Below are 27516 nucleotides of genomic sequence, written 5' to 3'. Positions count from 1 at the left end.
AATGGGTACAATACAGTCACGATTAATGGTTATTTTAAATATAATATTTGACAAAACATACTCTCAATCTGTCAAGAAAAGGAGTAGAAGACTTTTGATACTGTACTACAAATTCCGTTTTGACAATACATACAAATCCTAGTTTTTTTTACGCTTACAAGACTAAATTGGGTATGCAGTGTATATGTCGTAAACTTTTTGAGACACTTCACTATACCATCGTAGTCGGAGGGAAAATTGAATCGTTCAGCTTTCGAAGAGAATGCTGCTCATACTATGACCTAATCACGAAAACTGTAAGACGATGTCAGTTATCATTTACATGTTAAAAATAGAGAAAAAATAACGACTACTTTAGTAAAATTAAAGTGCCACGTAATACAAATCTTTATCAATATAAATAATTTACAAAACAGTTTCATATGAATAAGTAATATCTTGCCTATTATATTGATCTTTCAAATTTTGTATTTGTAATCTTAGTAAATTAGTTTAAAATTTCTCACAAGAGTATTAAATGAACGCGGAGCAATGTTGTACAGTGTGTAAGCATCGTAAAGGCAAATAGAGGTTTTCTGTAAGAAAAAAAATCATCGTGATGATTTCGAGTGTCTGAGGTTCACAGAACATGAGCGTGAAATGTCAAATATATGTATCAAAATCGCGTACGTAAGTCGGCATGAGTGAGATATGGAGCAAATACTAACTGAATCGCACTGCGGTTGACGTAACTTTATATCTATTCGGCTGTGAAATAGCACGGGAAAATATTTCTTTTTTTTTTTGCGCTTGCTGAGTCGGTACGGGTAGCTTATATAATATAAATTTGAAACAAAATACAATAAAAATAAACTTACCACATCGGCGTACTTGTCGCGAAACAAATCCTGTGCATCACCCTTGAGAGATTCCAATATACCGTCGACCATAGCGGTCAGTATGTCGACCAAGTTTTGAAGGAGCTGTCGACTCCACTGACCGCTGTCCGCAGCGAGGTTAACGAGAACATCACCGACATGTGATGAAATCTATTGAGTAAAATGTAATGAAAATATTAATAATAATCTATAGCGATAGACACAATAGGTGGGTTGGTCGACGAGCAAGAAACTCTGGAGTGGTTAAACGCCCACATCTGTTATTCCAACTTCAAACATCGATACTTTGTATTGACGATCGCTTTAATAGTACTGTGAGGAATAGTTCATATGTTCCATTGGCAATGCCTACAGGCAGAGGTCGTCGCTTAGCATGAGGTCAGCCGTTTCCCTGCCCTCTTTCACTCAAGTTCGAGTTATCTATACCGTTTGTTCAGTTTAAGACCTAAGACGTATGAAATGTATTTATATCGCAGACAGAAATCTTTTCTAAAGCTCTCCGTGCCCGAGGTTTACGCAGATTGAGAACGGAACTACAGTACGCCGTAATCGTTTAAATCTTTTCCTTTCAATGCGTGTTACCAAACAGCTGTCCATAACAGCTTTGACATTCATTATTCTTGTATTTCAATAAATACAAGAGTTAAAGAATTTCATTTTATAATTTTGATAGTTTACATTTGATCAAACAAATACATTTTCCTTTAATATTCGAATTTCGTAGGAAAATACATTATTTTAAATAGCATAGACTCATATCAACAAAACGATAGGATTTTTTTTCTCGTTTTCTATTCAATTAAAAAAGTCTATGCATCATCCATCACGTGGAAGGTATATCACAAAACATAATATGTATAGCTCCGAATGTATCACACGCCAAGCTCAGTGTTTTCGTTCGCATTTGACCGAACATTGTTTAAGGTCCAATGTATACACTATTCGACAGATATAAGAGAACCAAGACCATAATGTCTATATAAGACACCTTCAATCCAATCTCAAGTCTTTTGCAGTACACTATGCATTAGCTTTGAATAGCCATTAAAGAATATATCATAGCGAGAAGCTATATGATAAGGGTTAAAACCGCTAATGATCTCTTCGACTATTCCGTTAATCTAATTCAGCTGTGAAAGAAAACGTGTCTCCACCGACACGTACTGACTGATTAGTGCAATAAACTATGATGACTGATTAGCATATTTATCAAAATGAAACAGTAACACAACTAATCATATAGTCCTTATAAAATACTGAGATCTATCGTCGAATATATAGAAAGAACTAAAAGCTCGGTTGGGTGCAAACAAAAGTAAAATGCTCTTCATATGCGCTTGCTTCATTAATTTCTTCAGTACCATACACACACAAAGGAATTAACCCTGTGAGTTTCTATGACCTTAAATGTAAAATGTCTGCTTGTTATTTATGTAACGTGTAGTGATGCGACTTAATTAAGACTTACCCTATCAAAAGCCTCCGTTGATTCGCGTAATGAAGCGAGGACGTGAAAAATAGCGTCTGCCGCCTTCTGCTGTAGTGGTGCAGGGTTCGCCATAGATGAAAACAGTTTAGCGACATTATCTACGCTCGTCTCTATGAGAACGTCGAATCGTTCATTCTCCTAAATAGGAAGATAAAATATTATAACATTAGTTCCCTTTGAAATATCTATGAATTGCACGTCTTAAACTCAACAGCATTTAAAATTATTAACAAAGAATTTTAATTTTTTTATTATTTTACGTTTGCATTATTAAAATACTCGGTATAAGAATCTCGAGTGCTTTACAAAGGAAAAATAATATTTGAACAATTTCAATGTCATGGAATAGTTGAAGCACTTTCTGCGAGAAGAAGCGTACAGCAACAAGGAGAAAAAACACATCGTTATAGCGAAGCAAACTAATACCTCCTACATATTTATCATTTTTTAAAGAAAATCTCGATACATAATATCAAATACTTATCAAACAAAATATCAAGATCAGTTACTCGTTATATAATTCGAGGCGATTCTAGCTAGGCTAATTCAATAACCTATTATATCTATAATAATCATTCCTCGCCATACTATTATATATTTGTATACGATACGAAAAAACCTAAATTTTTTTTTTTCTACTTAATTGTTAAGGGTTATTTATCCATCTGGCATGTCAAACCCATCATAACTTAAGCTATATACACATCAACTTATATTTAAGTTATTAATTTCCAGAATAAAATTATTGATGAATAGACAACATCTTGCATATTGCTCTAGCCACGTCAGACGTGTAAAATTCTAATTTTAAATTTAAATTTTGATTGTGATTCTATTATACACACATACCTCTAGGGCTTTAATGTAAGCGATCAGCCAATTTCCCAGAGCGGGTGTTCCATGCCATTCATATAGCCAACGATAGAGGCAAGATAATGCGGCCCGGAGACCGGCTCCAGCTGGACCATTCTCACGTTGCTGAACCAACCAACGAGCGGCGGACAGAGCTGATTCCTCATCAGACTCATCAATAACAATCAGAACAGCTGCAGTGGCTGGGCAAGCGTCCGATTCTAGGAGAAGAAAATCGTAGATATTATAATATTACAGCATGACACATACTTAACTATAAATTAAAGGAAGCTTGTTTTAAAAAAAAAAATTAAAGGAAAATTAAAGGAAGCTTGTTTTATAGGATTAATAACAATAATACAAATTGATGAATGCATGCACGATAGATCAGTTTGTAAAAATATACTATTTAAAGTCAGTTTTGTAGAAATATAATTAATGAAAAACTGTTTTTATTAAAATAATTTTATGTAAAAATACTTTTCGGTTCAAAGAAATTTTAATTTTATAACAACTAAGCCTTCTAGATATAACAGAATTTCATGATGGTAAACTATTAAATATAAAACACGACTACAACATTTCACCGGTTCTTCTTAGGTTTGAGTATTTCTTTTCCACGCCAATGATATACTCTTTAATTTGACTATCAATAAGTAAGAGTAATGCTTCCCCAAAAAAGGAAATGGAGTTTGACATTCTATGAGAGATTGTTATACATTTGAATTTAACGTTAGAAGCCAAACAAATACTCTCGTTTATACTTTGCGCTATCTAACTTAGCCGAGGAGGTATTAGTCTTGAGTTATAGATTCGTCTAAACTATTTTAATTCAAGTTGTAGTTGCCGAGCAAAAATTATTATGTCAGTATTAAATTAATTTGTCGATTTAAGATCACTGGGGATACTATCGATGAAACAAATTTATTATTTACAATTTATTATTTACAATTTATTATTTACAATCTAATTTATACGATCACTTTTAAAATAGCAAAGATATAAGAAATGCTTACTTAAAAAAAACGTCAAAAAGATAAGGAATAGGTTTCATAGAACATGAAATAGAATTATTTTCGGAATATTATAAAATTCATACACTGTATTTCACGGAACACCGGTTTAAAAGTTTTTACATATTCACTATACAAAATTTTAAAATAACAAGCGCATTCGTAAGAGGAAATGCTATCCGCGGTGGCTCGTTAATATTAGTACAAAATGATATAGTAGTTTTTAAATATCGAAAAGATGAAGAAGGTTCTCGCTATGGAACGTATCTTTGAACTATCCTGTGTGGAATTTCAGCAATGCATTACAGCATCCGAGTACCGAACGCCATTGAGAGATTTTTAGTTATTTGAGACGACTGCATATTTTTACAAATATACGTAATAGTAATAAATATATAATAATATTGTATGAATTTAATGTAAATAAAGAATATGAAGTTGAGTGTTCCGTTGGTCCCGTCAGTAAGTCATTTAATTTAACGTACATGTGAGTGAGTGGAGTTATTCGATTCGAATAACTAATGATACTTCTATTTGAATTCACTGTCTTTTTTTGTTGTGAAATACATAACCATCAATTTTAAAGAATTGAACTTCTCAACACTGTGGTCAAAAATTTCCCTTGGAAAAAAATATGCCTAGGTAACGACGGCTTAAATATATTGCGGCGCATAAATTATTTTATTTATTCTTATTAAGATGTCGTTACACAGTGTCTAGACAAACTTTGTAACTATTTTAATTTGAACGAAATATTAATTTCCGATGGTAAAATCAGTACAAGAGACGTTATTCATAGTTGTAATGAAAAGCTATACATGTAATCAGAATAAGAAGTTGGAAATTTAATTGATTCTAATATAATATCCCGCGAAAATAATGTTTTGAATTCAGTTTTTTTATAAAAAATAATTTTACTTTTCTTTGCATTGCAAACAAAATATTCTTAAAGCGCTGCTTAAATAAGACAAACAATTTTTAAACTTAGTAGACGCAGTTATTTTCTTAAACATATACTTAACTATTAAACATATACTTAAACATATACTTAATTACTTACTTAATAGATCGATTCAAATCAATAAAGAGTTATGTTTGGATAATATAAATGACGAAATAAAATTTACATATATGGGTCCGACTGAAAAAAAAACATATGTCGTTTGATAAACTAAGGACGAGTAACAAATCCATTAGATTTATAACCCTATTCCATTGCAAGGAGTAGTTCCATTGTAGAATAAAGGAGAATGCTCTTTAATACGCAGAAGATACGAAAATATGTGTAACATAGTAAAGGTAGACAGATCGCTTCGCTCGTTACCTAATTAATTAAAAAATGTTGTTTAAATTTATTTATTTATTGCTTTATTTTCCCCGTTTACACTTCGAACCGGTAACTTGTTTTTTTAATAACAGTAGTCCGAACAATATCGATTTTACGTAGTAATATTCCACCACTTGAATGTTCAAATAAAGAATACTTGAAATCAACGTTATCAATATTAATTTGATCCCGAAGCACCAATCTGTTTCGGAACTACAGATCCCCGGGTTTCTACTTTCAATAGGAGCGTTGTAATATCATACTGAAATTTACTATCTGGAAACGTAGGTCGTGTGAAATAAGAACGAGAAACGAAATTATAACTAACATATGACACAAAGTCGTACACTGGGTGACACACCGTACGAAATTATGGCAAAGTATTGTGGAATAGTGAAAGGCTATGTAAACTATTTACTAACCCCCTGACCAAATCTGATATAAAAGCGATGTTTTATGGGGAAATTATTGTTAAGGTAATGGTGTACCACGTAAATAATTTAGAAGGTGAAATCTTTTGTAGAGTCAAATCGGAATAAAATAATTATGAAAGTAAAATACATAAAAGCTTTAATTTAAATATTCTGAAAATGAGAAACCGAAGAATATCAAGCTGAAAATATAAATTCACATGATTGTGAAGTGTCGAAACATTGTGAACAGTACCATACAACTATACTTATAATTTAACGTATTATTTTCGTAGATTATAATCTCAGCTAAATTATAAAAAGTCTAATCTAACCTGACAGAAATATTATAAACTATCGCAATTGAATATGTTTCCTCATTAAGTTGAATACGCGTAAATGTATCTACCCTGTCTATACATACATATATGCATATATGTATGTCTCTACACGTCAATACATGTTATCTAATGAGAAAACGTCAATTGTCTGGTTTTTGATCATGAAGAAACTTCCGCTCATAGAGCTACACCTACCACAGATTATGCTATCATTAAGGTGTTAGAGCATCCTTCCTCATTTTGTAAACTGCAAATGAAAGACGCAGGCGAGGAAGCAATAGACATATTTACTTCCTTACATGAATTGATTTGTAAACAAAAGTAGAAGGAAGGATCATAAAAGACATATTGCTTATCTGTGGGATATCAACTGGGTTCCAGTTTGTTAATTGGTTAAATAGAAGCCGTTTGACATTTCTAATTAATTTTTTTTTTCATAGTATACGATATCTTTTTTAACGAGACATTTATTTTTGCGCACAAATGAAAACACTAAATGACAAGTTCAAATGCAGAGTGTAAACACTAATATTTATTTATTCCAAGGTGGGGTGAATTTATGTCATATAGTTAGGCTGGCTAACAAAACGCCATATATAGTAGTAATGGTGATGATAAGTGGTCACCGCAACCCACATTGGTACACACATTGGCGGATCTTATGAATTCCTTAGGTTACCAATGTCTGTGTTCTCAAGCATGGTTGTCCCTTAACAAATGAGATGCCCTTGTGCCTGTAAGTCTACAGGCAGAATCCCCACACAACGAGCACACAGCAATACTATTTCTGTTTAGGAGAGGGACTAGCGCAAATCTAATAATCAAAGTAATTTAACATTACACTATACAACAACAACAACAGCAATTAATAAGACAAATTAAACACATGAAACAGCGGTGCTTGCCTGGGTTTGAACCCGAAATCATCGGTTAAGATGCACGCGTTCTAACCACTGGGCCATCTCGACTCATATATACACTCTACAAGTAATAAGTTTTAGTTCATAAATTATACTTGAACATAACTTTGAAAATTGTGTAATTGTTATCATATTACGTTATTATACTGTACTTATTTTTTTAAATAGCTATAACATATTCTATTTTCATAACGTGATCAAAATCAAATTAAAAGTTTTATATTGCACCAAATATAAACAGAATGTACTCCGATAATTGAAAGTGGAAGGGCTCGCTTTCGTGAGCGAACAGATTAATACGCTGTGAGACATCACAGCTAAATAAAAAACTAATAACTTCTGAATCTGGTTATCATAAAAAAAGATCGTACTTTATTTGTCAGATAAAATTTCGTGTAATTATTATTTTCATGTTCTTAGGTTTGATATAATACATTATGTGTATTCATTATATGTATGTTTCGTAGCCGACTACTTTAATTAGTATTTTAATCAGAAGCCTCGATATTTATTTAGTGGTTAGAACATAAATATTAGGTTATAGAAAATGTTGTATATTGAAATTATATTTTTAGTACTCATATGTCTATTTTCAGGAAAGTCTAATGCATATTCTATGGTTGGAAGATGTATTCACTGAAAGTCATTCGGGTAGCTGATTGAACGTTCCCAACATCCCACGGACATTAAGCACAGTACGATATATTACTATTCCTTAGTCCATGACTAAATACGTCCATATGGGAGAAAAAATCCGCTTTCTTTAGTGTTTATAAATAAATAAATAAATATTGGACAACATAACATACATTACTCTGATCCCAACGTAAGTAGTTAAAGCACTTGTGTTATGGAAAATCAGGAGAACCGAAGGTACCACGAACACCCAGACCCAAGACAACAGAGAAAACTAATGAAATTTTTCTACATCGACTCGGCCGGGAATCGAACCCGGGACTTCGGAGTGACCCATGAAAACCTGGTACCCAATGTTCCACCACGGAGGTCGTCAACTAATTTTTATGTTTAACTCAATAAAAAACACAATAATACAAACAGTTGCTTATTGTGCATTAAAAGAACGTAGTGTACATTAAAACCTATATTTGGGACGCAAATATTCTACCTACGTCATCGGTCATCGCCTGTTATTTCATTTTTTCTATAGAGGCGAAATCTGATAGGTTATCATACATATGTGTCCAATTATGAAACTGAATAATTACTGCAAATATTACCATATTGTTTTTATTTTCCTTTTATGAAATGCGTCTCTTTTATTCATTTGGTACATTTAAAGCAGTATTAGTTATATTTGTGTGAGCTATTGTGTCGATGTTGTAATATTTATTTAAAACGTAATCAAAGCGTAAACATTCGGATTCAATTTCAAAATTCCTGTTGAATACTAATAAAATAGCTAGTTCAGGTATAAAATTATTACGTTACTTTTTATTAATAAATTGCTGTGTATTGATCGCACCCATGTTATATTCATGATAATGTACAGTTAACTTTTTTTTAAATATTTCCAATTAATTAATCTCTAGTTTTTGGTAGGTAAATACTAAATGTTTTTGTAGAAACAATATTTCTCCCTGAGAGCCAGTGATCGACGGACGTCGATCGAAGAGTCGAGATGGTCCAGTGGTTAGAAAGCGTGCATCTTAACCGATGATTGCGGGTTCAAACTCAGGCAAGCACCGCTGATTCATGTGCTTAATTTGACTTTATAATTCATCTCGTGCTCAGCGGTGAAGGAAAACATCGTGAGGAAACCTGCATGTGACAAATTTCATAGAAATTCTTCCACATGTGTGTTCCACCAACCCGCATTGGAACAACGTGGTGGAATATGTTCCAAACCTTCTCCTCAGAGGGAGAGGAGGCCTTTAAATTTACGGGCTGTTGTTATTGTTGTTTGTTGTTGTTGATCGATAGACTCACGTTACAGTAGCAAGTACCATATAACTGTCAGGTATACTGCTTCACCTGCTGTTGGTGAAATGGAGGTTCACTATTCCCAACGAGGGTTCCTTTGAGCGTGCCATGGACTCAAAAAGCATAGAAATCGACTTTCAAAACAGCATCAAGCAGTGATCGCAGCAAGTTTGCCCTTTTGATTACTCCAGTTCCTTCTTTACCTTCCATCTCTATACAGGGTTATTGGAAATTGGACGTATATCCGCTAGGAGGTTAATAATAATTCGAATCTATTTCTGTGTTTTTGGATATTTTATCCCTAAAGGGTTGAATGAGGATTGAAAGTTTGTATGAAAGTCCATCATTTTTAAAGTTAGAAACATGAAATATTATTTTTGGGATACTTATTAAAAATAATTCGATATCTATTTCTGTATTGTTGGATATTCTATCCCTAAAAGGGTAAAATATGAGTTTAAAGTTTGTAGGGTTGTCAGACACTTTTTTAAGTTAGGGACATGAAATTTTAGTTTTGGTTTACTGATAAAACATAAGTCGATACCTATTTCAGCGTTTTTGGATGTTCTATCCCTAAAGGGGTGAAATAAGGAGGAGAAGACTTCCGTTCTAACTTTCTACCCTTATTTCTCCTTCTTAGAGGTAGAATATTGCGTGGGACTCCCGGATAAACTGGATGCCGGGTGTGCCCAGGTACTCCGGAAAACCCTGTAACCTCACCGTCTTTTCAGTGGGCCCCACAGGATCGCTTTCGCATGCCACCGTGACGAGGGGAAACGCGTCTATGTTTATGAAAATGTATTAACTACTGCATATTATACGAGGTTTCTGGAAATAAAATTCTTATCTTAGGAAATAAGGAGTATTTTTTAGTAACTATGATTTCAGTTTCGTGTCAAAGCGAGTTTTATTTTGTTTTTTAGAAAATGATAAAGAAACCCTTCGTGCGCGAATCCTACTAGCATTTGTTCGTCTGTTTTTAATAATTAGTCAAAAAAGAATCATGATTGCCGATTTTGATCAAGGCGGCCAATCAAATAAGAACCACCCAACTACGCTAGACAGTGCACCGAAATGCACAAACACAGGTGTATTCTCAAAATCAATCCAACACGAACGGAAAGAGTTCAGGCAACAGGACCGTGCTCTCCGAGATTTTAGGTTGTCACTTAGAATTTTTCGACGGATCTGTAGCTTTATATCCACTAGACCAACGAATCAGTCAACAGTCAATCAGTAGTTCTATGTATTTAATTAAATAACCAACAAAATAGACATTAATACATGAACTCTGTATATATTGCGTGACAAGACTTTGTAGAGTCTAAGTGGTATCTAAATAAAAGGTTAATTAACTTATACAGAATAAGGTTATCCAGCTCAAATGTTCGCAGTACAATGGTTTTTCATTTCGAAGTGAGCTAGCCCATCATTATAACTTTAATTTACTTTATTAGACATATTTTAACCTAAACATGCCCATAAATTGTTTCTTGATGATCTCTAATTCTAAGATGTACATATAAGTCATAGATTCTATACATAGCTCCAAATCGTTTTGATCGAAATGATGACATAAGACCATAGTGGTTGAGGGATCTTTAAAATGCCTTGTTATGCCAGCCTACAGATATTATCAATATAGCAATGAAAGGTAAACACCTACGTCATCAAATTCAAAGCTTCTTCTAGAGCAATTTTTTTAATGAATTTAACGAGTCTGATTTTCATCTAGAAAACACCTACACAAAGTAAAAAGTGTCGATAATTAGGCGTGTGTCGTTTGTACCACACAGTACACACACGTGACAAGCCGATCACAATCGCTTTAAATCAAGTCTATATTGGTTTGAGCGCAACGAAATTTAAAATTAAACAAACAATAAGTGCCAATTTTGGTTTTGGAGTGCCCTTGTATAAACCTTAAATGAAAGAGACTCATAGTCTTTGACGAGCTTTTCTAGCGTTAAAGTAAATTTATCAGTACAATAACCGACCATAGATATATTGCTGAAATATTTATTTAGAAGTATTATGAAGCACTTTGTCAAATACCGTGGTAAAGTCAGTACAAATGACGACGACTTGTTATCGAGAGTCCACTGCAGAAGAAATTTTAGCAATAAAAATTAATAGATTCCTTGATGTAGATCATCCTGTTTTTCTGAAGGGCCGATTTAAAATTTAGTTACATACTTTTTATAATAAATGGTTATTTCGAATGTGGAATGTTTTAGGCTATTTGAAAATGTCAAAACCAATCTTTACCAAACCGATACTCTAATGAAATTTTTATACTAAATTATCGCATACGGGTATATGCGTAAAGCTACTTACACTATATACCACATGCGGACATCTATCTTGTTTTTAATATGAGAAATACTTCTCTCGTATTTGGCCAAAAAGTAAACATACAAACCAATAGTTTTGTATGAATTATATTCATATCTTTCTTTAGACTATTCAGCATCTAATACATGAAAATAAATAGTTTTTGTTGTTTAAGTATATTGATTTAATTAACTTAATTTAATTAATTTACTTGATAGTAGGGATTTGTGCAAGCCCGTCTGGGTAGGTACCACCCACTCATCACTTATTCTACCGCCACATAACAGTACTCAGTATTGTTGTGTTCCGGTTTGAAGGGTGAGTGAGCCAGTGTAACTACAGGCACAAGGGACATAACATTTTAGTTCCCAAGGTTTCTGGCACATTGACGATGTAAGGAATAGTTAATATTTCTTACAGCTTCATTGTCTGTGGGTGATGGTTACCACTAACCATCATGTGGCCCATTTGCTCGTCCGGCTACCTATAACATAAAAAAAAATAAACTACAGGAAAATAATACTCACGTGGATCAGAAATGTAGGAGTAAAATTTGTCAAGAATTGCGGTGAATATCTCATGACGAACATCACCATGCACCGTCGTCACTACTCGGAGTAAGAACTGCTCTACTGGTTGAAGCATTTGCCACAGTTGTTCCACAGTGCCCGTAGTGCGCGCTATTTGAAATATTATAATACATTAATCACCTAACTACACATCAAGATTTAGAACAACTATTATATAGAACAAAATTTTAAACCAGAGATTTATGTGTTGTATCATGGAATAACTGTATTCATGCAGCCCTGTGTAAACTATAATACCATGCTTAGCTGTTTGATTTATAGGTGAATTAGGGGTTATTTTGTATATAAATAATAATTACATTTCTGTAGCTTTGTAAAACAAAACATTATCATTTAGTTCGAAATCAATATAATCAATAACTTTGTTTGTCCTTAAAAGAAATATGCTTAACAATACTAATACTAAAAATATTCTACAAAAGTATACATTATATAAAACAACCAACATCTTCTCTGTGTTACCACTAATATTGGCCCTGTCAACAAAACCCACTCATGTAAACTCTTTATAAATAATGATTTTTTTTAATAATTAGAAACATTAAGTTATTTAAAACAAAATCTTTTTTGAAATGGTAACAAATTTTGTTACCATAATTAAAATATACCATCAATATGCCATCAGGTGAATTGCTGAATGAAATAAGCATAAATACCAATTAAATACAATAATTTGATTGCAGTTTCACAAAGAATGGTCATGAAAATTGTATAATAACTATTCTGAGCTTTTTATAGAAGATTGAATGATAATATAATCGCTTCAGTTTAGAAAAAAACAATTTCATCTTTTATAAAAATAAAGAAAACATAAATAGTTCTATCTCACTCTATCAATAATTAGCAAATGTGACTTTAGTTATTTATTATACTTTCACTACTTTACCATTTATCATGAAATTATGCATACAGATTATGATTATGAGCTACGGAAATGGTCATATGGTTACAAACACATGCAACTTGCTCTGATACAGTTAAATCAAAGTAGTAAAATATTTTAAACGAATTGCAGTCATTTTTCCAAAATAATCGAATGAAAAATAGATATTTCATGTGCAGCAATTTCAATTACTTTGTCTTATAATGATACTTTGTGAGTTCCCTAGATTAAAAAAAATACATATTATTGCAAGGCATATATCTATAATTATATTTATCTATAATTATAATATAAAAAAGAAATATACTTACACAGACATTTTACAATATCTTGACAATGTTTTACAAGTTCTTGCGGTGGAGGCAAATAATTGGGTTGATCATTCATCATTTGGAAGTATTGCGCCAGTGCGGCCAAGTCCGGTTGGTTTCGGTTGTCGGCAACCAACTCATGTTTTTTGACTGCCATTTTTTTTCTGTACAGAAATTTCAACCAATATAATAATAAAATTAAATATGGATGTACAGTTTCTCCTGATATAGTATCATGTAATGTTACATATTCCATAACTTTTATGAAATCAAGACATTTGTAAGCAGCTTTACTGTTCCTATTTAAAAAATTTAATATATCTACTAAACACTAAGATGTCTGCTAATAGTCAATATTTCGCATAATACTGTCAGACTAACTGGAAGCTATGTCATTAGTAAATTTATAAAAATGAACATTATAAAAAAAACCATAACTTCGAAAGAAATCTAATTTCAAAACTTCAGTTTTAATTACATGTATTTATATACAAAATGCAATTATATACAATAAAATATTGGGCATCTAAACATTTTAACCTAAAAATCTTAATAATAATGCATATTCAGATTTCATAAAAACAAACATATAGAAACTACTTATGTTAATATTATTTAAATAAATATGAATTCCACTTGTTTAATGAAAATAATAAGTGCACTTTCAGTTTATTTCAAATGAAATAATATTGTGTTGTAAACATACTTAACTTCACTAAGTAAAATCTACCTGTAACCTGCTCCTGATTTTGTATTTTTGTAGCGATGGTAGTGTAAAAAATTTGAAAAGAAATATACAATTTACTTCTATTTCTTATCTAGTACCATAAATATTCGAAGTTTTTAATAGTATTACACATATTATTAATAAAAATTAGAATGAAAATATGATTGTGACTACATCACAAATATTGTATGTTAAGAACATACTTGAAAGTTTAAAACATAACAATGTAATAAAAAATGCTTGAATAATATTGTTTTTGTTATGTAAAATACAATTACTCTTGGAATTAATATGACAATTTAATTATTAGACATCAGACAATTAGATTTCATTCACAAATATCAGAGTGTTCGTGAAAATAGTGCAATGATATTATACAAAAACTAAGATCAACTTTCTTAAGTGAAAACTGGATTCGGTCACTAATTTTACTTATAAATGGATGTAAATAGCATAAAGACAATTAAGTTCTACGAGATTAACATGAAATTCTTCACCAGCAACTGGTAGCGCAAAGTTAAAAAAAAATTACTACAAATAAGTAAGCAAACCTCCAGAAGTGAAAAATATTGTCATATAGTACAAATCATAGCACTTATTCTTTTCTGAAAAGATGGGAAAAACAAGTTATTGGAAATAGAACATTTTTTAAGACCATTTTTACTTATTCAAATGTAAAAATTTCATCAAATGTATTTAATAGTGATATTGAGGAACTCAATCTTTCTTAAAAAAATGTGCAGAGCTAAATAAAACTTTGAAACTACTTAAAAACTTACTTTAAGCGCTTTGCCCACACCATCTTACACTTTATTGTTAACAGATGTTATTAAATAACAAAAACTTTTAAACTAAACGAAACATTTTAATTTAACAATATTCCTTCATATCAAAAACTATCATTTAAAATAAGTAAACAAATAAGTCAAAATACAAACAGTCCTGCAGAGGAACAGAAAAGTAATGTGTACGCGATCGCATACAGGTAGCGACTGCACCGGGTCTTCATAACATGCGCATTTGCCATCTAGGTCGTTACTATTTATAACTATGTATATAATTCCAGATTCCATTACAGGACATAAAATGGCTACCTCAGAACATACACCTCGTAAAAACTATTAAATATTACAAAATATTGGTAAATACTCACCTTTTAGTGAACACTTCACAAGGAAAAAATAAAACAACTACGCACGTATCACATTCCAGTCAAAATAGAAAAAAAGTATTTCACTGTCTTTTTTCACCACTATCTTTTATATCTATGTCCCAAGGATAACATTTTACACTTATTTGAAGTAACCGACATGAATTAACCACTAAGTTACTTTTACAAAAACAAAACCTTCTATTTCGACAACAAAAGATCCGACTACTAACCACTTAATGACTTCGTTGTACTATATGTATAACAATGTAGATTAGTTACATATTATATGCGATTAAGAAGACAGATCAAGATTTTTATGTGAAAATAAGCTAGGTAATATTAACAACTTTAACTCTGAACTATGTAACACACGAGAGAAAATATATTTCAACGAAAAAAGTATCTTTAAAGAAAGTCTTAAAATCTTTCTTGGAAATAAGTGTCATAACTTCGTCTGACTTCGCACATAATTACACTTCGCTCTTTTGTTGTCTCTGGCACTTATTCCTTATTGGCTATGGTCAAGTATAAAAGGCAATATGAGAAAAAACTAACAGAACCCGATATTAGTTTTAATATAATTAAACATATTATAATACCAGTAACTCTTCAGATTATCTGTTTATTTTATACTTTTAGTTACAATTCAGTCTTTTTTAATTAAAATTACTAATATTTTATATAAATTACTCTGTACCCATTTTTTTTAATATTTTTTTAAATTGTATAATTAATATTATATTCGTGTCTAAAACCCTTCCGATGCACTAAAATGTTTTTGGTAGCTGTTGAATTCAAATTTTAATGAACAGATAATTGTCAATCCGAACCGATGGCTCTTAATGGAGTTCCTCTCGAAGTTGTTGTTGGTCAAAAGAACTTCAAGGATGAAGGTGCGTGGTACGAAGGCTGGCCATCATTTAGAAAACTTCGTCAAATCTTTTTATTATAAGTATCACAAAACTTAACAACAAAACGACACTTCTATGAGTGGGTCCTACCAGTTATGAACTATGGTGCCGATACATGGATATTGTGTTCGGATTTAAATTATCTCACTGAAATCTGGAGAGAGTTATGCTTCGAATTTCTCTAAAGGAATCTAAAATGTGCAGATTCAACAATGAACCAAATTTATTGTCATGACACACAAGATTAATAAACTGTATTGGTAGTGTGCTGGTCACATATACCATCAACCGCTGGAACAAATGTGTTCTGGAGTGCAGACTGTATGGCGTAACCACTATAATTCGTAGAGAGTAGAAATCGAGAGTTCACGATCAAGTTCATTGATGTGAAATTCGATAGACTTATTTCCAGCAGTAGACTGGAACGGGGTGATGAACAAACTTTAATTTCAGTGCTCTTATCATGTTTAGGATAACAGTTTTATAACATATACCTTATCAGGCTAATAGGAAAACACTGATAGATGAATAAAATTTTACTAAAGCAAACATTTTTAACATCAAACCATTTTTAGTAAGGTTGTGTAAAAACAATATCCTAAATTAATAAATATTACGGTTTAGTAAAGAGGTACTTAAATATAAAACCTTTTTTTAATATGAGTAAATATTGCCACAGCTTAAAATATACGAAAATAATACACTATGATAGTGTTTTTTAAGCTATGTTTATTAAGACAGCAGACGTAGACAATATAGATTAATGCAATAGAAAATAAAAACCTGACAGCAAAAAATTGAAAAATTATAGTATGGATCGAAACAATTTATTTAAAAAAAAATTAAAAGTTTTTTAAATACCGTGCCAATGTTAATTCCGTCTAAACTAGAAATTAACATGGTTAGATGTTCAAAAATATCAAGTTAATAGATAATGGATGATTCCGCATCCAAAAGAAGTAATGTCGATAAATTGTTTGATCTTTATTTAAAAATTGAAAGTCTTGCATTTCCTGTAACTCACAAAAATCAGAAAAAATCAGTTATTAAATACACCAGACTACCAGACGCCGCCAAAACTACTAACGGTAAGATTATTTGTAAATAATATTGTTTATGTTCTATTATAATAGAAAGCTCCAGAGGTTTCATATTAAAGATAGCTTATTGAAATGTAACACCTGTTTGACGTTAAACATGTTATTTTCTTCAATATTACATATAACAATGAACCCTACACACATTAAATTGTATATTGATCTTTATAAAAGGAAGTGAAATTTTTACATATACTTTACACTCAATTTCAAAACAAAGGAACTGACATATCATTTTAATTTGCTTAAACTTAATTTATAGCAAATTCAATGTCTTATTGCAGTATATTGATGATTAAATATGATACTTGGTGGTAGGGCTTTGTGCTAGCCCGCCTGATTAGGTACCACCCACTCATCAGTTATTCTTCCGCCAAATAAGTACTCAGTATTGTTGTGTTCCGGTTTGAAATGTGAGTGAGCCAGTGTAACTACAGGCACAAGGGACATAACATCTTAGTTCCCAAGGTTGGGGGCACATTGACGATGTAGAGAATAGTTAATATTTCTTACAGAGTCACCGTCTATGGGTGAGGGTGACCACTTACCATCAGGTGGCCCATATGCTCGTCTGCAAACCTATAACAAAAAAAAAAGAATAAATAAATAAATCCTAGGCATTTAAATATAAAGAATTATTAATGTAGAGTTAACAGCATTATTTTGCCTGTGTTATTAGTTTAAATAGGTGAGGTTTAATTTAAAGAAAAAAGATTTCAATGTAAACATTTGCTTTGCGAGGCTTTATTTTAGTGTTTCAAAATTTCTAATTGCTATTGACTGTTTTATTTAGGTTCATATGTGTTAAATATTGCTGTGCTATCTCTGTGATGTTGTGATGTTAGGTAGTCTGCAAGTGAGATCTCACATACAAATATTGTTTTTTCAGAATAACACAAGTCCCATATTAGTTCCCTCATTAGCTTGTTCAAACAAATAACCTATTCAGCTTTCCTTATAAATATATAGTAACTAATAGTTATCTCTAGACCTAACTAACTAGTTAGGTCTAGAGATAACTATTATTTATTATTGCCTTAATTTTCTTATTCATTTCATATTGGTTAAATATGTCTCTTACTCATGAGTTTGATTTGCTGGAGCTTATTTTTATGAACCAGTCCTAGCTCAGAAAAGGTTTAAGTACTCAAAACATCATTATTTATTATTCTACAATGTAAATGTATATTACTAATATATATATTATTGCAAAATGCTTTAGACCCTGAAACAAATGTTTTAATCTTTATCATGATTAACCATTTTTATTATGAAAATTCTCATATTTAGTCAAAATAGGTTATAAAATCAATTTTAAGGATAAAAATACAGACGAATTGATAACCTCCTCCTTTTGGAAGTCGGTTGAAAACATGTGAATTTTTAAAAAGAGTATACTGAATGCAATATTTTATAAGTAGTGCAACAATTTTTAAAACATGCATTTTAGGATAAAAATCTATCAAAACATGCCAAGGGGAGTAGAGTAGCTCCATTATTTACAGAAATCAGTTAAATAAAGTTACATTGAACTATAACTTAGGATACAATCTACACATTTACTCTAGGCATGTACCAGTTGTAATTTGATTGCAGAAGTAATGTTCTACCAATAAATCTGTATCACGTAAAGCAGGCAAAGTTGAAGAATGATCTTCAAGTCATAGTAGAGATCCCTGTATACTATTATGGTTGAATAATTGGGTAGAATAACAAAATGTAGTTGCTGAATCTTAATATATGATATGTTTGAGTCTGGAAAACATAATTTACACCAAAAGTTAATATTTTAAAACATATAATGCTGCTGCTGCTTATTTCATTTTTATTAAAAATATATAATATATTATAAAATATATTGGGGGTCACTGGCCTCAAAAATATCGGCACATGATTCTAATTTTGATAATATTGTCTTTACTTATGTTGTGAGACAAAGATAAGTTTTTACTAATATAAATTCGTCCATAATACTGCTATTAAAAGCATGCAGGTACCTGAAATCTGATGTATCACAAAAATGATATGAAAAGCAGTCATATAATAAACAAACTATTGTTATATTTTGTATGTATGTAGGTATACCATACCTAAAACCTTGAAAATAATGTCTTCATGCTGAAAGTAATAATATTGTTTGCAATGACCTATGTAAAAGCCCAGTTATGCGATACACCTGTTAAACTTGATTGCTTCAAATATTCATTAAATGCTACTCTGCTTTCCTATGCTCATGCGAAATTTCAGACTTTATATTTTTATGCATATGCACTCTATATACAAATCATACAATCATACAATCATATCCTTGGCTCACATGGATTCCCACATTATGAAATTAATTCAATGCTTATTAAAAGTATCAAAAACTGCTTGCCTTGAACTGACAAACAAACATGTATGTTATGACCAATCCTAAACTTTATGTTATTGACACTAAACTCTTGTGCGTAAATTTTTAGTTATTACATTCTACTTAATTAGAATTAATAACATAATTTCAAGGAAGATTATAACCTATACTGTTACCTGTTACTAATAAAAAAAACTTTTGTACTATTAATTATGCCTACAATCTGTATAGTAGGTAAATCTTTCTTTTGACTTATATGCCATTATTGGTATTTGAGATATTATGCATAAACACATTTAGTATACAGTCAGGTAATATTTTAAAAGCAATAACTATTTTTTTAAAATTGAAGTTTAGATTTGGATTAGAAGTCATACAGCAAGTGTTTATATTTGGATGGATTCAACATACTAATTATTTGAATAAAGAGCCTAAAATGTGTTATTTAATTTGATGGTGACCATATATTTCTATTTAGTAACATCCTCAAACAATAAACACTATTTGTAATGAGGTACAATAGTGTATGATGTAGATGTGTTGCAAAGCGAATGAATGTATATATATGACTTACCTGCTGCATTTCATCAACTGCTCATAATATTTAATATTTTTTATGTGCTCAACATATTTTTAAATTAACTTAGTTTAAATGAAAGATTAATTTTTGTAGTATCATGTTATCCGACACGTTACAATTCGGAACCGAGGTTTCGACGTATTATTACAATTGAGGAACCAAGGGTGGATACAAGGAGATCTTTAAGATCAGAAGTTGCTGTTGTTCCAAAGATGATGACATCTGATATGTGCAAACGAAAAATAATCACCATAGCAGAAGATGATGAAAATAGCCTTCACCCTAAATTTAGTATGTACTCTAAAATACAATATCTTATTTTTTTTGTAACTGTTTTTTCATGATTCTATATCTTTGCAGCTCAAGAATTAAGAAAATCTTTTAAAAACTATATACATAGAGCTGTTGAAACAGATGTTAAGGAAGAGAAACAGCTATCTCAGAGAAAAGTGTCAAGATTAACTCCAAGTACTAAAAGTATGAAAATAACTTTAGGTGCTGCTTAATTGCATTTGCGATATTGTTTCAAAGCTTAATATAACAAATGATAAAATAAAAGTATTTTATACATTCAACTTTTTTCCAGATCCTAAAGATAATAAATCTACAATGAAAAACAATATAGTGATCAATAAAAAAGGAACAGTGGACTCTAAATTGGGAAACAAATATAAATACTCAAAAGGAGATAGTGAAATACAAGATTATGTTAAGAATAAAAGTTATAATGGTAAAGTTGGAATTGTATTTTTTCATATTAATTATACATATAACAAGCATAAATTATATGTTCAGACATTATTTATTTTAAGAAAAATATGTTGTCCTATTGTAGACAGCTTTATAAAGCATATTAATTATTATATTAAAATAATTATATACACAATTTTTGTATATTACACAATGTGGTATCTATGACTCTTATTGATCAAAAAACTATTTATACACTTGTTCTCAGAATTGTGAATAACATGCTATCGGCATTATAAAAATTGTTTACATGATTTATGTCGCATTACTTTTTTATCTTAAATATTTATTTAAAACAATGCACCTTCACTACGTGTTGTATATAAGGTGTATTCACATAAATTATATTTATATTTACAGAAACGACACGAAATAACAAAAATGCCATTTTATCACCCAAATTAAGTTTAAGTAAAAAAATGGTAACCTCACACGAAAGCGAAAAGGAAGTGTCTGTTATGAAGAACAAATATAAAGATGATAATGTACACAAAGTACCGCCAAAAAAATCGGTTTCAGAAAGAACTAAATCAAGCAGATCCTCAACTAAATTATATCACAATAGGATTACAGTTTTAAATGATAAAAAAGGAAAAAATAAACCAGTCACAATAATTCAAGTGCCACTTGATGATGATACAATAATGAGGCGAGATGTCGCTTCTGAAATATCTCAAGACACGCTTACTAATACTGAAAAAACATTGAATCACGTAAATTGTGCTATTCAAGCACTAAACAATACTACATTCAAAGATATGGGCGTCGGAACCGATCTAGTGTCTAATAAGATAGACCGAGTCACTGAAACATATGAAGATTATTTAAACGAATGTTTCAATGAAAATAAAGCATTTGATAGTCTTGACATACCAAATGTTAATTTAACTTATAATAAAAACGATATACCCAAAAAAGAAATATATGACATGATTAATACAAATGCGTCTGAGGTATCCTTTATTAATGCGAATACGCATAAAAGTGAACAAAAAATTACAGATTCTTGCTTTCACAAAAGTACCTCATATATCATCAGTCGAGCAACTTTAACTTGTACAACAAGACAGAAAATAGATTTTCACGTCGTTGGGAATAATTCAGTATTACAATCACATCTGACTTCTAGTCCTTTTCCTCTGAATGTAGTCTCGGTATATAAAAACGAAATGAAAAACAAGGACCGAAGCGATAACTGCGAGGAACTTGGTCACAGCAGGACAGAGAATAAATCACGCGATGACGTAGAATATTCAAACGATATGACCTCAATTAATAGTTCATACATCTTTGACAACGATAAATTAGTGAAACCGTCCGACTTAATTAGTACAATAAAAGTTAATGATAGTTTATTACAAAGTGACTTTATTTGTGAACAGTTCCAACGGGAGCTCAATTTCATCGATTCATTTTTTGAGTCTTTACAGTATTTGGAGAGTTGTTCCCTTTCCGATAAATGCATTACCGACAAGGAAGTCGAAAATTGGATAAACACTAGCCATGAATTAAAAAACTTAGAGTATGGATCATTTCTAACAGAGTTTGAAAATGACGTTGACGATACCGAAACAATGGCATCAAGGAGTCTTTGTTTGGTAAGTGTTACTCTTTTTATCTGTAAACATTTATGGAATGACTATCATTTGTTATCAGCTAATGAGAATAATATTGTCTTACTTTCGAGACGAGTCAGTTTCTAGTTCTTGCTTAGTAACTGTTGTAGTGTAATTTAATAACTATTAACTAATTGTTACATTTTATTGTCGTAATTGATAAAAAATATTTATTTAAATTAAAAATATTTATATATTACAGCTCAATTTACTCATTCGGGATGAGCAAAGGCGAGCCAAAAATCTCTTGTCCGTTTTAAAGAAGCGAGAAGACGCTTTAAAAGACTTTACGAAATCTCAAATTATATGGTTGGAAAATAAGAAGAAGCACGATAATATAGATATATCGACATTGAAGAAGAAACAACGTGGTGCTCTACTAAAGTTGCAACATGAGTGTGGTGAAATGCAACGCATGCGCAAAGCTCTGCTGACACTATCAGAGAAACGCAAACTGGCACTTATGAAGACTAAAAAGAATATTAAGCTAAAATTGAGGAACAGTGTCGAAGTGGAACAAATAATATTGGGCAAGAGGAAATTAAAACGAAGCACCTCTGCCGATCGTAACCTAGCTCCGCTGAAATGTTTCGAGCTATCTAGCAGTGGATGTGACGACAGCACAACTTCTCGAACGAAGTCATATACACCAGTGATACTGTCGAACATGGCCACAAACACCACGAGCGTCGAGAAATGCGTCCAAACAGGGGAAATGGTACCATCACTGCTCCAAGTCGACCAGTCGGTTGACGCGGCAGATGAAAATTTTGTAATAGTCGATGGTAGCTACCTCAATATTCTCTTCCGTGATTTGCTCCCACAAATCTTCAGTAGCGGCAAACAGTACGAAGTTAATAAGGAAGCGTTAAAGAATGTGATACACACTAACAACATACCTCATCTCAATCTAAACGACGACAGCGTAATGGGTGATCTTATCGAGCAAATTAAAAATCACGATTTGGATAGGCCGTACACGCCTTCAACGGCTCGAAGTCTTGTAGAGGAATTCGATCAGATATATAAAGATCTCGCAGAGGACGACAGGTCGTTAGAAAACTGCTTGGATTGCAATTTCATTAGCGCTATTGAGGAGAACAAAGATGCGGTTGTAGAGACCAATTTATCTAAAACGGAGGAGAGCGAATCTGATGAGAAACCGAACCAATATCAAAGCGATGAAGTATTGGACACGTCGAGTAAAATCTCTTTGGTGGACGAGTCGTGCACATGCGAGCCTGTTATGGTGTCTGTTGGGACACAATCACCGAAGGAACGAGAGGAAGAAGTTAGTGTGAGTGTCTCAGGACCCTTGCCCGTACCAGCTGGAGCCGCCGATGTCAGCGATGACGTCACCCCTGAAGTTTCAACCTGGGTATCACAGAAGTCCTCGATGACGGCTACTATTTGTAATGGTATGTACCATTTCTTATGCTCAGTAGAATATTTTTACAAATATAGTATGTCATTTTTTAAATACCCTTTGAATACTACATAATATGTAGGGTTGCCTGTAAGAGATCGCTTTTAGTGATAAGGCCGCCCTTGCCTTCAATTCTCTGTAATTAACCATTTTATATGTACTGTTATTTCATAAGATTTGGAGTGCAATAAAGTTTTTATATATCTATCTATCTAATATGTATTACTTTTAAAGATGAGAGCAGTTTAAGCAGCCATTCTTTGAGTCCGACCATCTCTTCTCTCAATTCTCCCGTTCTATATGAAGCTGAAGAATTACGTCGGCAACAGTTGGCTATTGAAAGAGAGGTAATACCAATTAAATATTATAATAACATTTATAGTACGCGAGCATGTGTCGGTGACCTGAGTTAGTTAGTTATTTGTTAAGTCAAGTAGTGTTCCTTCAAAAAGGCACATTAGCGCGGGAAAGTAACATTCAGGACATTTGTGAAGATATATTAACACATATAATTTTTATAGAAACTCTTGTTGATTTGTCATATTTTTTGACGACGTTTTCAGCTTTGACGATTTAGTTTACTTATAAACTTGCACTCTAATGTTGTGAAAATGGCTTGTTTTTCCGAAATCTGCATCTCCAATTTTCTTTATTTTCTTCTACACATACTTCCATAAATGTTACATCCATGAAGTCAGAATTATTTCAAAAAACTTGTCTGTGATATGACGTTAGTTTTATATGTAACTCAGACAGGTGTATAATTATGTGATATCGTATAAAATAAAAAGTTAGGCTAATATTTACATAGACTGTATGTATAAACAAGAATGGTTAAATTCACCGTATTGAAATATATTGATAAGTTTATAAATGTGAGCCGGATTTGCTCAATAGTGAGGAGGTGAGGAAAAATATTACATCGGAACCTGGTTGGATCCAAATTGTAGTAAAATAAGCTCCTATCTTTTTTCTAAACTAATAAAGAGGTTTTAACCCAGATGTAATTTAGATTTTCAGAGTTTTATTTTCAAGGCCTATATTGTAAATTTGTAAAGGAAATTTATTAATGAATATTTATTTTTAGATAAAGGCGTTAGAACAACAACAATGCCAATTGCTCGCAGTGCGCGAGATACCCGACAAACCTCCCCCCCCGTACACGCCACCTACGGAACCCCGAGCACCGAAACACCCACGAAGGTTCGTCTTCGACGAGGAGACTGAGCATAAAGTAACCGAACTGGTAACAAATACCGAAAGCACAACGTTCGACTCGGATCCATATGATATATTTTTAAGAGACTACTGCCAAGAGTCAGTACAGCAACAGAAATTGGAAAAAAATGAAAAATATTGGGACACTACTAACTTTCTGTCTTCAAAACCTCAACCCGATACAGAGAAATTGGCTCAAAAGACAGCTCTGGATCTTAAAGAAGTGTTATCAAGTGTGGCACCGACTGTTGTATCAGGTAAATACTATGTACATTATTGTAGAAGTAAAACATATTTAAATGTCTCCTTAATATCAGATAATTGTGCCTCTTTATATGTTTCTGTATTATATATAAATATTATAACAGTTAGGTAAATGAAAAGTGAAGGATAATTCTAGTATATCTAATATTTAGTACTTTTTATATTTTGTTAAATTCTTAAACCTTGCTGTGATATTTGAATACTATTATAAATTCGAAAGCCTAAGCTATGAAATGCTAGGTTTCAATTCAATGATCAATGCCAGAAAGGTATAATAATAAACCTTGTCTCTCCTTTATGTATATGTTTAGATCATTTTGATGTTTTTTTATTCATAAAAGTCTTCAACAAGTGGTCAAAATTAATAATCGTTATTTAAAATAAGAAAAATAAGTACATGCCAGTTACAAATATTTTGTTTCATATTCTTATTTTAAATAGTTGTATTTTAATCAAATTTTTATTACCTACTGATCAAACTAAATATAATATGTTGACGGAAAACAAAGAATACCGAAATGTTTTGTCTTTTCCTTTATTTGTAGACAGATTATAAATCATTTCTGACTGTTTAAGAACTAGTTTTTTCTTTTAAATGTTACTAGAGCTTAGAGTGATTTCATACTTCATATGCTTGACTTAGGAGAATCTTCGACAACCTGCTTACCTGATTACAATGAAATATTTTGTATCATGCAATAAATAGTATTAATTAAATCAGAAGTATAATTAGTATTCTCATAAATGTGTTTTCTATAGAATAAATATAATTTTATAATATATTTTATTTTTTTGTAATTAGTTATGAATCTTATTTGAACAAAGTTATTTATAAAGGATTTCGTTATATTGAGGTTCATAAAAATATCAGTTTTGATTCGTGCTCTCAGATTTATCACAAAATAAACTGTTTAATTAAGAATTAGGTTTTTAATTCATTTAATCGTACATAAAGATTAAATTTTTACCGGCAGATATCAGCGAGTGTTTCATGTATAATTCTATAATTATCTGTAATTTTCTTTACCATATTTTACATGACATAAGTGAAGTTAATTTTTATTTTATTTACAGGTGTAGGTGCAAGGCGCTCGGATCATATCGATGATATACTATTCGCGGAGTGGAGGCGATGTGAGCCCGAGTGGACTTCGCTACACAACGACGAAGTAATCGTCAAGAATCAGGTGTTTGAAAGCATCTTCCAGAGAATCCTCACGGAAACGATCGACGAATACAAGAAGAACATAATTATAGCCAATACGGCCTCGAAATGAGAAACATTGTAAATTTATTCATCCGAAATATGATTGTTAACCAATCGCTGTGCTTTTTATAATAAGACAATAATACATCAGAAACAGCAGTCATCAATCAGACGATAAAACGACACATCAAAATACTAAATATTTATTTAGCAATAGTAATAGAAATGAAAAATATCACATAGCTCTTACATTTTATACTGACTAAATGTTTTATAAATATTAAACTTAATACAGCTCCTCATAACGAGGAATTTAATATTAAAGTTAGTCATACATTTAAATACATATAAGACAATATTATATTCGTTGTTGAATCTTCCAAATTTAGCATTAAAAATATATCGAAATATCGTAACACACAATGTCGAAATTTAAAATAGACACGTTAATAATAAAACAGTGTAACCAAATTCGATGCGATAAATTAATTATATATAATACCAAGTATTGAATGATAACGCTAATTACACAATTTAAAAGTAAAGCGCCCTAAAAGCACATCACTGCAGTGAAAGCAGAGCCAACATTAACATAATCACCTCTTGGAACAATACGAGTTGCAAGACTAATGAGACTAACATAGAATTGTATAATAAATTAATTTAATATTCATTTTAAAGTTCAGTCACTGACCAGGTTCCTTGATTTTCTGCACAAACTTTATATGCACTTCACTGGGTTTGTCGATAGCACAGACACACCCCGCGTTTGACAGTTACGCGAACTGAGAAACGCGATCAGAAAGAAACGAAGAGATATTCTTTTGTAGATATTCTTCTATCTAGTCGTCCGCTTTGAGAATCGATTCTAAAGGATTCGGTCCTTTCCTCCTCGGATTCGAAGGAACTTTCGTGGCTTCAGCTG

The 27516-nt window shown here is 31.6% G+C and overlaps 3 protein-coding genes across 5 annotated transcripts in view; 1 reads left to right on the top strand and 2 right to left on the bottom strand.

Moving 5' to 3' along the window:
• LOC124542930 (ubiquitin carboxyl-terminal hydrolase 35) overlaps positions 1-15650 on the bottom strand; it is a 37129-nt gene extending 21479 nt beyond the window's left edge. The window contains exons 1-6 of the mRNA XM_047120875.1: positions 15170-15650; positions 13290-13453; positions 12033-12185; positions 3217-3440; positions 2347-2505; positions 858-1028 (exon numbers count right to left, since the gene is read on the bottom strand). Of these exons, the coding sequence (XP_046976831.1) occupies positions 858-1028; positions 2347-2505; positions 3217-3440; positions 12033-12185; positions 13290-13446 (864 nt within the window). The 5' untranslated portion in view covers positions 13447-13453; positions 15170-15650. The remainder of the gene's footprint in view (positions 1-857; positions 1029-2346; positions 2506-3216; positions 3441-12032; positions 12186-13289; positions 13454-15169) is intronic.
• Positions 15651-16840: 1190 nt separating this feature from the next.
• Positions 16841-26739, top strand: LOC124543312. Of its 2 annotated transcripts, none has more exons than XM_047121494.1 (9): positions 16841-17168; positions 20204-20401; positions 20471-20587; positions 20697-20840; positions 21221-22458; positions 22679-23894; positions 24137-24249; positions 24990-25377; positions 26459-26739. In XM_047121494.1, the coding sequence occupies exons 1-9, from the start codon at positions 17015-17017 to the stop codon at positions 26659-26661; spliced, it is 3771 nt and encodes a 1256-aa protein (XP_046977450.1). In that variant the 5' UTR covers positions 16841-17014; the 3' UTR covers positions 26662-26739. The 2 variants fall into 2 exon arrangements, with proteins under 2 accessions (XP_046977450.1, XP_046977448.1); XM_047121492.1 differs by having other exon boundaries at positions 20471-20605.
• The window catches only part of LOC124543313 (SPARC-related modular calcium-binding protein 1), a 25432-nt gene continuing 24217 nt past the window's right edge, over positions 26302-27516 (bottom strand). For both annotated transcript variants that reach the window (XM_047121495.1, XM_047121496.1), the window contains exon 12: positions 26302-27513. In XM_047121495.1, the coding sequence (XP_046977451.1) occupies positions 27434-27513 (80 nt within the window). In that variant the 3' untranslated portion in view covers positions 26302-27433. The remainder of the gene's footprint in view (positions 27514-27516) is intronic.

Source organism: Vanessa cardui, chromosome Z (genome assembly GCF_905220365.1).
Source record: "Vanessa cardui chromosome Z, ilVanCard2.1, whole genome shotgun sequence".
Classification (NCBI taxonomy): Eukaryota; Metazoa; Arthropoda; class Insecta; order Lepidoptera; family Nymphalidae; genus Vanessa; species Vanessa cardui.
The sequence above is the reverse complement of the archived record's forward strand: the minus strand, read 5'-3'. Positions and strand labels throughout refer to the sequence as shown.